Source organism: Cinclus cinclus, chromosome 2 (assembly GCF_963662255.1).
Source record: "Cinclus cinclus chromosome 2, bCinCin1.1, whole genome shotgun sequence".
Classification (NCBI taxonomy): domain Eukaryota; kingdom Metazoa; phylum Chordata; class Aves; order Passeriformes; family Cinclidae; genus Cinclus; species Cinclus cinclus.
This window is the reverse complement of record NC_085047.1, coordinates 107671508-107686746: the sequence shown is the minus strand read 5'-3', so window position 1 is coordinate 107686746 and position 15239 is coordinate 107671508. Positions and strand designations below refer to the sequence as shown.

Sequence of the window (15239 nt, the reverse complement as noted above, 5' to 3'; positions counted from 1 at the left end):
TTTCATGCCCCATGTACAAATGACTGCTTTGAAGGTTGCTAAGAGGGCTGCTTTTGCAAGTTCTGAGGCATTATCTGCCTGCAGTGAAAACCTAAAGAGATAGAAAATCTTCTTTGGTATAGTTTGCAGTTTTGGAATTCAGTTGATCCAAGTTGAATATCCCTTAATGGCTGGGAGGTCAAATATTTGTAGCCATCTTCCCAATAAACACACTGGGTAGTATTCCTAGAACTTGCAGAAGAATTAATTCTGGGTTGGAGGATAATGAAAATTAACATGTCCAATGATAAAAATTTAAATTAAAAAAATCCCCGGTGTTTCTAATTAAAGTCTAAGCACAAACATTAATCCACTCTGAGATTAAGTGGAGATTAACATGTTTGGAATTTGATATGAGGGGTACAGAAATGTAGTGATATATCTCAGTCGCAACCAAGAGTCACGCAAAATTTTAAAATAATTTAAAAACAAGTTAGGAAGGAATTTTAAAATTTCTTAACCTTCCAACTTTGCCTGTGGCAACATTTTTCAATAACACAAGAGTATAACTGAGTAAAAAAAAAAAAAAAATCAGGTACAATTTGCTGCCTTTCTTAACAAACCCTTTTCCATTAGTTGTGACTTGTAAGCTAAGTAATTAATTTTATTCTGCATTTTAAATAAATATACCCTGTAGTAAATGTGCTATCATTTTCTAAAGGCTTTGTTCTATTATTCTCTCAAAGCCCAAACACTGACAACTACTACAATAACATTATTTGGTTTTAAATTCCTTAAAACTCTAACCAACATCTTAGTAACTGCATGTGTGACTGATGTCACTAAATAGACAAAATTTGCTTAATTGTATTATAAATTATAAATTTGCTTAAATGTATTATTTAAGCAAAAAGTGGCGATATCTATAAATATAACATTATAACATTCAGCATCAAGCAATTAACTATGGTCCTTTCCCCTAATACTGTATTTTATATGGATAATATGTAATGTTGCTATTTCCTGCATTTTCAATTGACATTTGGTAAATTGTAAACATGTTTATGCAGGATATTATATCATAAAAAGTGTTATGTTTTTCATAAAACCACTAAAAATCTATAAAATCCATGTAGAGACTTAAATAAAAAAAAAAATCCGTTTTTTTTTTTTTTTATTTTTTGTTTCTCTTTCATTCTGATAGTGCCTAGCAGCAGATTTTTTTCTTTTTTTCATTAGTTTTCCTTGATAGCTGTCAACATTTTTTGCTGGCTCAGAAATAATTAAGCCGTTGTTTACTTTCCTGGGATTTTCTATTTAGCAATTTACTGTCATCCACTTCTCTTTAAAGACCAAAGCCTTCAGCTTTATTGAATATGATCTGATAGCAAAGCTGGAGCTTCTTTTTATGTTCTCAGACCCATTTACACACTACAATGTTAAGCTATCTATTTTTTTTTCCACAATGGAATAGAGAACCCATAATATTTCAGGAAATAAATCAAAAAATGAATCACCCAGAACATCATAAATTAGAATATTTTTTGTATCATAAATATTTAAAATTTCAGCTCTGAACCCTCACGTGTTCTTAAAAAATAGGCCCGTATAGATTTTCACACAGACATGAGTTTTAAGGACAAGTTGGAAACTCGGCTCCACAGACATAAATGTGTAGTAGGACTACTCCTTTTTGTAAAGCACTCTAATGCTTGTACCCACCAACAACTCTTTTCTACTGAAAGAGAAGAAGGTGGCTTCGCAGTATTGTTGCATTCCCCTTAATAGAATTTATTCAATATTCTGCCATGCCAGTGGCAGTACCAAAGGCCTACTTAGTGAAAAAGATTAGATCTTTGAATCAACTGTTGTGTCCTGGAGAAATATGTTACATTACATGAGTGTGTGATTCCTTTTATAAGATTACAGTGCAGATTTTCATTCCATTTGTCGTGGGAATTCAACTAGGTCACGTATGAGCTTGACTTTAGATGAACATGCAAGGAGGGTCAGTTTCCAGTAAGCATGGCAGACAAAAAAATTAAAGTAACACCCACTTACATCTGAGAAAATCACCACAACTCTGAAGGTACCATTTCCCAAAATTCAGCTGTCTCTCTCTTCCCCTATTGTCAAAATAATTCCTCTCTTCTCCTGCTGCATTCTGCTCTTGGTTTGACATCATCCATTCATTCACCTAAACTGTTCACAGCTTTGGGAAAAGATGACTTGGAAGAGGCAAAATGTCACACAGGTTCTCAATTTGTAATCAAATTCCCTCTGAGGACTATGACAGGGGAGTTTTTTGGCTCTGTGTTGTGTGCACATAACGACATCACAAGCATGAATATATATCTGACTTTATATTTGCTTGAAATACAAGTGTAAAAATTCAGTCAAACTCAGGCAAGAATTTGTTGTAATTTTTTCTTGAACTTATCTGCTATAATATTTGATCAATGAGTTTGAAAATATTTTTTTCCAGTTGTGTTCTAAAATGGGATATTTTTATACATAGTTTCTGATTATATCAGCACAAAGATGAGAATTTTTCAATCACCACTTATTCTTTATAGGGTCATAAGTCTTTGGGAATTCTCATGCATTCTGCTACTTCATTGCATGCATGCACTCTGATTCTCAGGCTGGCAGCAAATGTTTCTGTACTTACACTGGTTCCTAATTCCAAATAGTAGTTAACATGGGGCAGCATTTAACAGAGGTTCAAAACTTCAGGTGTTGCTATGAAACTAGTTTATTAGACAGATGTAACACCAAATTTGTGTCCAGTGTTTTGAATTCTTCAGAAAGTGGAGACACTTTTTTGGATTACTTATAAGAATGGAACTCTATCAGTGTCTTCCTTTAAAAGGCTTTTCTGCACATAAGGACACTGCAGCCCTCAGGAGGACCAGATTCTGCTGGTGTGTTGGTCCTAGCAGTTAACCACAGAGATCAGAAAAAGCAGGGAAGTACTCCATGGTTTTCCATGCTTCCAGGAGGATGGCCTTACCCAATAGATGTAGAAAGCTACTTATCCTGTTTCTGATCTAATGTGTCTTTGAATCTACCCCATAGTGACGCAAATTGATAGATAGAGGCTGCACCTTAGCCAGGCTTACAGAGCAGTAGTAAGTAATGCCGAGGTAAATGGAAGTGGTGGCTTTTAAATTCAGCTGTGGTTTTAAAACTCACTGCTTTGAACAGGCTGAGAAGATTTTTGTGTTAAAATCTCAAATCAGATGAAGCTAGAAGTCATTTAAGTGGCAAGCCTTAGTACTGCAGTAGGGTAATAATACCTTGGTGGTTCAGGTGCACCCTTTAACACTGACAGCGTGAGTTTGATGTGTAAAGCTGCTCAGTTCCAGAGAAGGTTCCTAGAACTTGTGGTGATACAAGATTATCTGATCAGTTGTTTTGAAATAGCACAAAGCAGCTTACAAAAGTAAATATAGAAAATACTGGTTAGATCCCTATCCTTTAAACAAGTCAAACAGCTAGCTAAGAATGCTCTCAAGAAATAATCTTCATTTGCTGTATGTGAAGCTCAGTGAGAATGTGAGCTCCATGAAGTGCAGATGTATCAAATATTCTCACTGAATGGCTGAGAGATGTTTTTGTTCAAGGCAAGAGTGTCATAATGGTTATGAAATCAAATTAAATTATAGCTGGCTTACCAGAGAGACAGAGCGTGATTTGACTTGAAAAATGTCAGGATACCTAGCAATGTTATTTAAAGAGTGCTTGTTTCACCTTTGATTTGTGTCAAATTAAGTTAGTCACCTTATTCTGTGGGCAGCAATGTGGCTGGACTTGAGCACACAAAAACTGTGGAGTATTTGGAGTTGCTGGTAATTATTGTGTGCTTTGTATAAAGCAGAAACTCTGCTAGGCAGTGGCTGGGGTCCAAATAAAATGAGTCTGTGGATAGACACAATGACAGATGGAAGAATGTACTGGATTATTTATTACCTGATAAATGCCTTATTAAAGTGTTGCAAATAATATTTAAAGCTGACTCATTTATGTGAAGTGCTTAATATATGTGTGTTCTAAGGACAACTTGGATGGAGGATTTATTGTCCTGATTTGTTAAACAATAAACTGAGCTCCTTTGGAAGGAAAACAACCTTCTCCAAAAAAGAATTGTATAAAAAGCCATGGTGGTACTGCTGGTGGTGTAGAAGCAAGATTCAACTTTTTAAATTGTTTTCCCCACAGGAGGAAGAAAGTAGGCATTGCCTCTTCCAAACAGCTATTTATGCTTCATATAAGAGAAATCCAGCTCAGCAGAGTCTTTATCCCTCTCACTTACTGAGGTGGATTGCTTTGGATAGGATTGTGATGACAGTAACCCTACTCTCAGTAAACACAGTCTCTTGAATTATGTAATAAGATCAGGAGGACCTCTCTGCCTCAGAAAGGAAGACAGCACTGTCAGGATGGCTTGCTTATGCAGCTTTGCCATCTTGCACTTGGAATAGAAATCCTCAGTTTACACCTTGGGTTTTTTGGGATCCTTTGCTTTTTAGAACTTGTCTGTGCAATCTGTTTTTTTCTTGACGAGAAAACTGAATGGGTGGCAAAAAGATGCGCAATTTATCCTACAAAAAGGTGGATGAGCACAACTCAGGACTCCTGTGTCTGATTCTTTGCCTGAATTTTGGGGGGAAAAAAAAGGTGTGGAAAAAACATGTAGTATATGGATTATTACTGTGAAAGCTGCTAACGCTGTTGTTGTTTCTAGGCCGTGAGAAGACAGAAAAGTCTTGAGCAGAGTATTCAATCTGCACAGGAGACTGACAAAACCCTGCGCTTGATCCAGGAGTCTCTGGCTGCTATTGACAAACAGTTAGCAGCCTACACTGCAGACAGAGTGGATGCAGCACAGGTCCCTCAGGAAGCACAGGTAAGTTATACACAGGTTGATCTTACGTGTTTACTAGTTTTCTTAATCAACCAAAGAGTGTTTGGTCATCCCTCAGCCTCGCATTAAAGAGGATTTGCAACATGATCAGCAAAGTGCAAGCAAATTTTGTGTAGGATTACTTTGAGAAATTTAAGCTACTCTCATAGTAAAGTCATATTTTCCTTCTGATTTATATTATTTACCAGTCCAGAAGATGTAAAGGACAATAAATGTAATGGAAGACTATGCAGTAATTTTAAAAAGGCAATGATAAGCATCATGGTTCTTTAAAATCCAGCTCTCATCCTAGAAAGAGGAAACTCGTCATCCTCACTACTCTTACATGACTGTCTTGCAAAGTTGATTATGTGGTTTATTATTAAATTATTGAAACATAGACAGTATTGTTAATTATTTCATAATATGCATCAATGTACTTATAAGACTGTAGATGATTGATGATTGATTGTGCATGATAAGTACATCAATGTACTTATATTTAAATTTTTGCAGATCACCTAAGTTCAATAGAAAAAGCTTTTCCCAATCTTTACACATGGTTTATTTACTCTTTGAAATAAAATTGCATACCTGATTATCCTTTTTACTCCTTCTTTCTTCTGTAACGTCTGCTTTAGTGCAGCATTAAGAGGGTAAGAATATGAATGAAATAAAATCAAGCATCTCTGCAATAAAACTATCAACACTCTACAATGTTATATGCCTCAATTTCTCTGCAAATTCCATTACATTTTATGCAGTCAGATTATGAAAGTAAACAGGGAGAAAAAGCTACAGGGAAGTTGAAAATGAGTGTTTTTATAATTATTTTAGAAGATACATTCAATTATGGGTTTCTTGGCATGCCCATAGAGTTTTAAATAATTCTAAATAATAATAATCTTTTACAGAGTATCTTAGATGATCTTAAATATAAGTAGAGCTGAATATATGAAGCCTGAAAATATTTTTTTCTCTCCTTTACAAAATAAACACTACTATGTCTTTTGAATTAACGTGTAGATGGATGTACCTTTCAGTTACATTTTATGTGTGTGTGCTTGTAGGTACATGAAGATATTTTTATACGTATTTTGGGTCTATAAATGCTATATTTGGAAAATAGGATCGCATCTGGATTCAGTATTATTTTGAAAATAATTTTATCTTACTTTATTTTCTTCTATTTTATCTGTATAATATCAGATTTAGAAAAATTGTTTCAGTTTGAATCCTAAACAATGTTAGCTATCTGTTGACTCTCGAATTATTTTTCTTCTTAGAAATATGGATGATGTAAGCAATTTTTTTAATGAGGTAAAAAATAGTATTTTTTTAAAGATGCATCAGTTTAATTTCTCATCTTGTAATTATATAAAGTGAATACATAAGAAAAAATATATGAAAATGTACTTTTTTTTTTTTCTGGTGTGTGTGGACCCCTACATGTTTCACACCTCCCATGGATGCATCCAATTTAGGTGCATCATCAGATACCATGTTGGGAATTATTACAGCATAAAGCAAAGTCATTCAGAACTTCAAAAACTGAAGCACAAAACCCAGTCAACCTTAATTAGCACACTTGCATAAGAAAATTTCAGCTCAGTGCCTTTACAGAACTTGTTGTTTTTCTGCAGATTTTATTGTCTAATGTCAGGTTCACCTGATTGTATTATATCCACTGTGGGAAAACCAGCATACAGGCTGCTGAGTTTTTCCCTTTCATGTTTTTATTTTATGGTGCCAGTGAGAGCTAATGAAAAAAACTTAATTAGCAACTGAACAGGTCTAATGCAAATATTGAAGTTCTCTGAAGTTCAGTTGTGAATCTCTTTAAAATCCTTAGAGGGAAAGAGAATAAACAATCATTTTTAAGTGGGTAGGTAGACTGAGTCATTCCTCCAGCAAAGAGCCACCCCAGCCAGTTGCAGAACACATCCTGAATGGCCACGTCTCCTGTGGAGCTTCTGCTGGCACCATTCTCTTGTAGAGCTGAAAAGAGTTCATTCATATGAGATACCTGCAGTGGTGTCTGCACAGCTGGAATGGGAATCTTTCAGTCAGTGATGTTGCTTTCTGGGCAGGGATCAGTTTATCCATGCTGTGGGATTTAGCAACCCATTCAGCAATATGTGTTGCCTTTCTAAAAGAACATATGGAGGAATTTATAAACAGAAAGCTGCTGAGCTTGGGAGCTCTGTGCGTTTGCTTCAAAAAAATTCAAATCCATTTAGAGCATTGATAGGAGGAACAATCTTTGCTTCAGTTGATCAGAAATTAACCTGAGAAAACAAAATATTTAGCTCCACTTTTTAAGTGAAGAAATCAGTTTAGTTTATTCAGAAACTGGACAAAAAGAAGGCAGAGTAAAATGTGCGCTGTTCAACTTCTTAGGATCACTTTCTGAACGTAAATTTTGTGTGCTTCTTACTCCACCATGTGGCGCTGAGACTTTAATGCTAGGGAGTCAGTGTTGAATTATTTGGAGTACAACTAAAGATGATGTATTCAGACAAAAAAACCTAACAGTAAGCACCCTGTTAAACCACTACAGATTCTTCAAGGCCAAATTATGCCAAAATCTTGAGTGAGGTAAGTTCTAGAGCAATATTTGAAAAGGAATACTATTTGTATGATGCTTGATCTCATGATCCCAGTGAAAGAATTTTTCATATTCCTAAACTTACCAAAAAAAATACAGAGAATGAAGTCATCATCACAAGAATTTGCAGTTTGTGACTTTTTTAAAGTTTATTCTTTAACTGACAGGACAAAAATAAATCTGTACCAAAAATATTTCATTTATATGACAAAAATATTTTCAAATATTTCTTCTAGCTTTGTTATTCAGTGATTTTGATGGAAGAGAAAATTCCTACTTTGTATTTCTGCTTAGTCTGAGTGATTACATGAATATATTTACATTATGGGAAAGAGAAGAAAGCTATTGCATTTGTCACCTGTGTATGAAAAATCACTTTTCTGTTGTTCTCCCCAGTCAAACTATGGAGAATAACTTAACTCTGTGTTTTTGAAAAGTGCAAAAAGAATCTACCTTTTCAATAAATCCTTGGATAATTTCATTTCTATAGCATAAGCACTATATGCCTGGCTGTTTTCTAAGTGAAGATGGCTATTATACTGTTTTTATAATATCTTTGTGCTCTGTTCAAAACCAAAGTTAATGTGACGATACAATGGCAGAATGGTTCAGTTGTTCAAGATGTTACTTTACAAGATGATGGATGCCGTGCTTCGTTGCCTTCAGACTGATATTTTGGGACCAAGAACTCACAGTTGTCTATTTAGGAAAATGTTTGAGTTACCTACACTTACCTTTCCTCTGCTGGAAATTGTGAGGATTGTTTTGTTCAGCCATGCGTGGATCAGTGGTCAGAGGGAAGAGCTGATAAGTGTTATTCAGAAGCATAAGCTTATTTTTGTTAACTGTTAAGTTTGAATATCTATGCAGATTTTTGTACTATACAGGTTGTCACCCTCTCCACATCTCCATAGCATCTGAGCACTGTGTTTTACTTGCATTTCTCGTGTCCAGCCTGTTCAGTATTGCCTTGTCAGTAACGGTTCTACCCTATTCTACCTTTCTTTTCCCATTTGGATGCTCCAGTTAATATTTATTGAAAGTTAGTGTCCAGAAAAAAAGCATGCAGTTTGAGTTAAGAATTACCTGTATGTCATTGTTGTTGTTACACAGTCTTCTATGTGTGTTATGTGTTTTATGTATGTGAAAGAACAAAAGTTTTGCAAATTTCCTGAAAGATTGCCTGTGATGGCAAATGAGAATCCTTAACCTGTAGGACACAATAATTTGTGCACAGTAGTTTAGCTTGGTTACATACAGTACATTATATTCTGATATTCCAGAAATTAAATGAAGGCAAATTTTGCTCTTTACTAAAAAAATAGAAAATAAATAGGAATCACTGAGAAAATAAGAGATGGGGATAATACAAGAAAAAATAGTGTTTTCTTATGGATGTTAAGAAGTCAATGCAATAAATTTGTGAGTCAGAAGAGACACAAAAGTGAAAGTGGTCATTTAAGAATTGAATTATAATGGACATCACAGGCAAATGTTATAAATTATTTTATATCTGTTAATGCCTGATTTAATTTTTCTGCCTTAAAAAAAAGGTTTTCCTTCCTGTAAGCATTACTAACTTTTCACTTTTCCTCTAACATGTTTGTTCTCTCCAATTCCACATGTTGATGTCAGAAAAGATGATGCTTCGTCTCTCTCCTGCAGAGTAATTTAAAATAGTAAGATAGAACAATCTCTATGCAATGTCCCATAACACTTAATTGCATAAACACTACTCTTATCTGTGCTGTGTTGTTCTGACCTATTCAGAAAAGAACTGTTCAATTATGTGCTTTCCAGAGTGACTCTGAGACTGAACAAAGTAAATTGGAAAATGCAACCAAAAACCAGATTGTTGATGAGGTGGGGAAGCAAACTGTTGCAATACAGGGTGTGATGTAGTATATTTTTTAAAAATTCAGACTTCCTTCTTTCTTTCATATGCAGTTCTAACATCCAAGTTGTGGAAAAATAGTGACTTCAGGTGCTAATTAAATCACCACCTGTTTGGTTCATGTACAGCACAAAAATGGAAGATAATCCTGTTACAACTCAAACACATTTCAGGAAAAAAAAATTAAATAATGATAAAATAAATGCTCAACAATTAAATAAACCTTCTCTTCATGATGGAATAATTCTTTTAATTAACCATTTTTGTTTTCTCAAAAATGAAATTTAAATTTTAGAAAAGTTCTATTATTACTCTGGATGTTTCTGGCTATTCATCAAATATCACTGTCAAGGAAAAATCAAAATATGAGGAATCAAAATATACAATTATAATCATTTTAGAAGAAAAAAGAAAAGTCATCTAAATTTGGAGCTTTCTGCTCATTATTTTTCTTTTACAAATACTTGGCTTTAGAAAATATTTTAATTCTCCAAATAGTACTGAATAATTTAGAATCATATATATTCTTGCAATTAAGCTTAGTATAGACGTAATGGTTTCATGTATTTTCTCTTTTCTGTTAAAATTTACTTAAATACATATTCAGTATAACTTATAAAAACCTGCTTTCTGTTAAATGTTGAAATACTCAAGACATTATAACAGTATAGAAGTCATTATTACCATAAAATAGCCATATAAAATAGGCAGCATATGGTGTATGCAGCTTTGAACTTAATAACCTATGAAAATGTGATTAAAAATACATGTATATTAATTTTTACTATTAAAGTTACTGTGGTGTAAGATAAATTTATGTACATATATTACCAATTATAGCTGGTCTACAGGGCATCTGAAAAAAGCTATATGCCATTTTAAAAAAATGAAATAAAAAAATCACTTTTTAATGCAGGAGTAATGGCCTCAAATGCAACTCATGATGGGAGCATAACTTTGTGTCTTTGTTTCATAGGGTATTCCTTTCAGTAGTGCTGTCTAGCAATTCTGCTAATAACAATTTCTTATTTTCTAACAATTTTAACATAATTATATGTGAGTCTTCCTGAAGTATAATCTTTCAACATATTTTCTGGGAATTCTTTACTATTTCATTGCACTAACCAACATTTCTTAAGTTAATTTTGTCTTGTAAGTTTGATTAATGGTGAACCAAAAAAAGCTGATGTTTTTCTTTGGAGTACACTCTGATTTTGCAGACAGACATAATAAGCAATATGTGTTAGAAAATACATTAAATTATTATAATAATGAACTGTGTGTCATTGTGCATTTAGCTACAGTAAACTGATACTGAACATAGATTCTGGTCAGTAGTATGCCAAAAATCATGTACTGTTTTTGATATAGCACAGCTCGTTAAGATGAAGATGATGTTGTACTTGCAGGATACTTCAATCAGTTTTCCCTCAGCCTGACTGGTGATACTGTGAAAATGAGAAGAATTAAGAATAATGAAGCAAATAGCTTTTCTAATTTTTCCTATGATTAATTTTTAATGTTCTTACCAATGAAAACTGTTGTTTTCCTTCAGGGAAAAATAAAAAAAAAAACAAAAAAAAAACAAATAAACAACCACATTCAATCTCTTAATCATCTTTTTCACCCTGTGCTGGAGCTGCTCCAGGAGCTCCATGTTTCCCTTGCTCTGAGAAGCCCAGAGCTGGACACAGGACTCCAGACTCAGGACTGAGTGGAGGGGCAGGGTCACCTCCCTTGTGCTGCTGGCAGTGCTGTACAGACTGGTACTGCTGCTCAATGTGTTCCAAAATCAACTGGTCCAAAATATTTAAACAGCATACAGTTTTCCCCTCAAACCTTGTTGATGGCTGACTTTGTTTCCAACAGAAAATACAATCTGAATTAACAAGCCATGAGATTAGCCTGGAAGAAATGAAGAAACGAAACCGGGGTAAAGATGCTGCCAAAAGAGTTCTTTCCCAAATTGATGTTTCACAGGTAGGCAAATTTTATTTCCACCATTTTTCCTTCACCCATTCACATGAGTAGTATGAGTGGTACTATTACTCCACCATGGAGTGTCCATAGGGTATTTCTTCTGCTTTAGCTGTTCCCTTCTAGCCAGAAAATCATAGTGGATAATGCATACCATTCATATCCTCTTCCTGATAATTTTTTCTATTCCAGCCATCCTGTGTCATTGGCAGCAGTTCTAAGGTGTGCAGGACTGATGTAACTAACTGGTAGGGACACTGTATAATAAGGGGTGCTTTGAATATGAACTTTCAAGAGATAAAACTACAGTGGGGCTTTTTTGATGCAAGTGTTTTTTTTTTACTGTCAAAAATAAGTTAAAATATTTGGAAATCTTTAGTAGAACTGCATTTGAAATATAAATTATGCTGAGCTGTGCAATTCAGGCATCAGTTTAAAATGTTAGATAATGTGTTGTTTAATCTGCCTTAATAGACACACAAAGACCTTCTTGAAAATGAAGAAGACTGAACAAACAACAGAGAAAAATGCACATTTTTTGCCCATTAATGATAGGTTCTTGACTATTTTACTGATTTGTTTTTTGCTGTTGTTTTGTTAGGTTTTTTTTTTTTGTGGGTGATAAAAACAAACTTTCATAATTCATTAAAAAGACAAATAATTTAACTATTGCCATTTTTTGATTCATCCCTGTCAAGTATTTCTAAGCACCTCCATTTAGGTTTTAGTTTTTATTACGGGTATCATTAATTGCTTTTTTAGCAGTTATTTTGAAATTAAAAGATTGCCTTTTTTAATGTTTCATCTTATATACAGGATTAGATTTGTTTTGAGAATATTTGTTTCCTCATTTTTCTTTCTTTCTTTCTTCACACTAACACACCTTCTGATGGTCTCCATGGCAGCTGTAAATTTGCCCACATTTTATTAGTGGAATTCAGGCATCAGATGACTGTGTAAATAAATGTTTATAGATTCAACAACATGCAAGGGAGCATAACCCTTTCTGGATGCCTTTTTTATTAATCCACCTCTGTGCAGACTGTTTTTTTTCCTTGTAAGGTTGCTCTAGTTGATCATATGCACCAGTTTGAGCTTTGAAAAATTGGTGGAGGACATCTTGAGACTATGCTTTGCTAACATTAGATAAAATATAAACAAAAAAGTAGCAATTTACATGCATAATGTAAATAAGAACTGCGAGAGCAGGTGGAAGTTGAACCCTTTGTTACACATATTTATGACTATATTTGATTTCAGACCACTGAACTCTCTTGAATTCCTTTCCATCATTATGCCACCTTTAGTGGTAAAACACATTTCAGGAGATCAGTCTTCACTTACTGTTTTCTAAAAAGCATTCTCACTTGTAAATTAATTATTTTTTCTTATTTTTATTTTTCTCTAAGTAATATTTCTGATTTTACATATTTATTCTATTATTAGTTCAATTATCTGGGCAGAAGCCAAACAACTATGAAAATAAATAAATGCATTGAGATTTTTAAACAACTGATAATTATGGCCAAATTTATCCTGTTTTTTTCTTTTTTTATTATTGTAGGCTGAGTTAAGTTCTGATTTTTAAATTTAAGGGGAAAAGTATGATTAAGGAAAATAAAAAATCTATTTCTGCCATAGTGATATAGTACCTAGTTAGTCCTAACAGGCTGAAAATTGTCACATGAATGTAAAATATTTTCTAATGAATGGTTCTTTTTCGAAAATCAGTACTGAATGCCTTTCTGGTGGTCAACTTTATCAATACATTCTGAATTGTCTATTTTCTAGACTGATTAATATGTAGAGAATATTGAGACATTTAGATAAACAGCTTTCATTTTCCTGTCATTCTTTATAAATTTTCTATTTTAAAAATTACTTTTTGAAGCAGAGTAATAAAAAGTGAGCACGTTACTCAGGTACAAAATGGCTTGATACAATGACTTCTTTGCTGTGACAGATACAAAACATTTATGTTTTCTTTATGTTCCAAATTGTTCCAAACACCCACTTTGCTTGTTTTGCTGCTTTTAGGCATTGAGATGATATTATTTTAAAACCAGTGCTGATAAATATAGGTATATAATGTAGCTTTTATTGTTATCTGAGAAAACTCAAGTGAGAGTGCTAAAAGATAATTTAGATCACACTTATATATCAAGTTTTCTTCCCCCCCTACAGATCCTCAGTACTTTTTAATCTTTCAGTGACTCTTCACGGATGGCTTTAATTTTGTCTGCTATTAATATTATTATTCTCTCTCTTTCTAAATGACTTTTAATGTTTTGACCAACACAAGTAGTAACTGATACAAATGTGGCAGTACAAGATTCTCACAAGATTTGACTTTGATTTGATTTCATCAAATTGAAGAGAATGAAAAACTAATTACATGCAAATTTAGTGTATGCAAATGCATTGAAGAAAAATAAGAACTCTTATTCCTACCCTTGTTCCCTACTTTTATTCAATTGTCCACTTATTCATTGACAGACTTCCTTTCTTATCTCATTTGATCTGAATTTGATAAAAAGTGTTTAAAGAGAAAAATTGTTGGAAGGAGCTGCTGGATATTTACACACTTTTCTGTGGTACTCCAGGTTGTCTGCTGCTCTGCATGCCCACAGACCACACTGTAGTGAAATAAAGTGTCCAGGATTTGAAGACAAAAAAATCAGAAGTGTGTTTACAGATGCTGAGTTCCTATTTAATTACTTAGCTATTTCTTAGTGACATTTATTCATACCAAGAAGCAGCAACTGATAAGAGTTGAAGAGCATTCACTCTGCAATGTGGATGGCTTATCCTCAAGCCATTAAATCTGTCTTCTCCCCATGCTCCTGAACATTTTGTATATTGAAAATTACAAAACTTCTCCCTTTCTTTATGTGTGTGTACAGGCTCTTTTGCCACAGGCTCTGCTGCATCCAGTGCCCTGAATGATGGGAGAATTTTTATCGTCCAGTGCAGACCCAAGATTCTCTGCCACTGGTGTTTTCCCCAAAATTACTGTATGCTTTTAATAAGAAATTGATGGCTGACAATGTATTCCAAATATTCTGTAACAGGACTAAGGCTTGTCTTCAGCATAGCTTTGACTTCACACTTTCTGCTCACCCATGTTTGCTTTTCAGAAAAAGCTGCAGGATGTGTCCATGAAGTTTCGGTTGTTTCAGAAGCCAGCCAACTTTGAACAGCGCCTCCAAGAATGCAAAAGAATTCTAGATGAAGTGAAATTGCAGGTGCCCAAGCTGGAGATGAAGAGTGTTGAGCAGGAAGTAGTACAATCACAGCTGGATCATTGCATGGTGAATATTTAAGATGCTGTCTTTCTATTGGCTTTATGCAGAGAAAGCTAAAAATTAGTGATTATTGTCCTTAATTCAGATGACTAACAAAGTATCAGTTACACAAAAAGATCCAAAACCCAAACAAACAAACAAAAACCTCAGAAAAACAGCAAACTCCTCCTTCAGAACTCCAGGCAAGCACTTTCACTATGTAAAAATGCCAATTGGTATCCCCTTCTAATTCCCAGTTCCTGCCCTGCAGTTGAATTTATCTCACCATATTGGCTCTATTTTCCACAATATCCTACAGACATGGAATTCTGTGATGTAACCAAAAGAGGTGTTACATAACAAAAGTCTATTCTAGCCAGGAAACAAAAAGCATAATGGAAAACTGTAGATTAAAACTTCCATGAGATGGCATGCTATAGCTTTCTTTCAGGTCAAGAGCAAGAGATAACCTGAATATGTCCTAAAGAATAAGAGGAAAATTTGTATATATATATATATCTTTAATATCACTATAATCCTGCTTCCCTTTACACTTGAAGGGAAATAAAGCTGAACACTGTGTTATTGATG

General features: G+C 34.0%; 1 protein-coding gene across 2 annotated transcripts in view; it reads left to right on the top strand.

Annotated features, from left to right (window-relative positions):
• The window catches only part of DMD (dystrophin), a 767992-nt gene that overhangs the window by 140694 nt on the left and 612059 nt on the right, over window positions 1-15239 (top strand). For both annotated transcript variants that reach the window (XM_062488103.1, XM_062488102.1), the window contains 3 exons: window positions 4727-4888; window positions 11257-11367; window positions 14502-14675. In XM_062488103.1, coding sequence (XP_062344087.1) covers window positions 4727-4888; window positions 11257-11367; window positions 14502-14675 — 447 coding nt within the window. The remainder of the gene's footprint in view (window positions 1-4726; window positions 4889-11256; window positions 11368-14501; window positions 14676-15239) is intronic.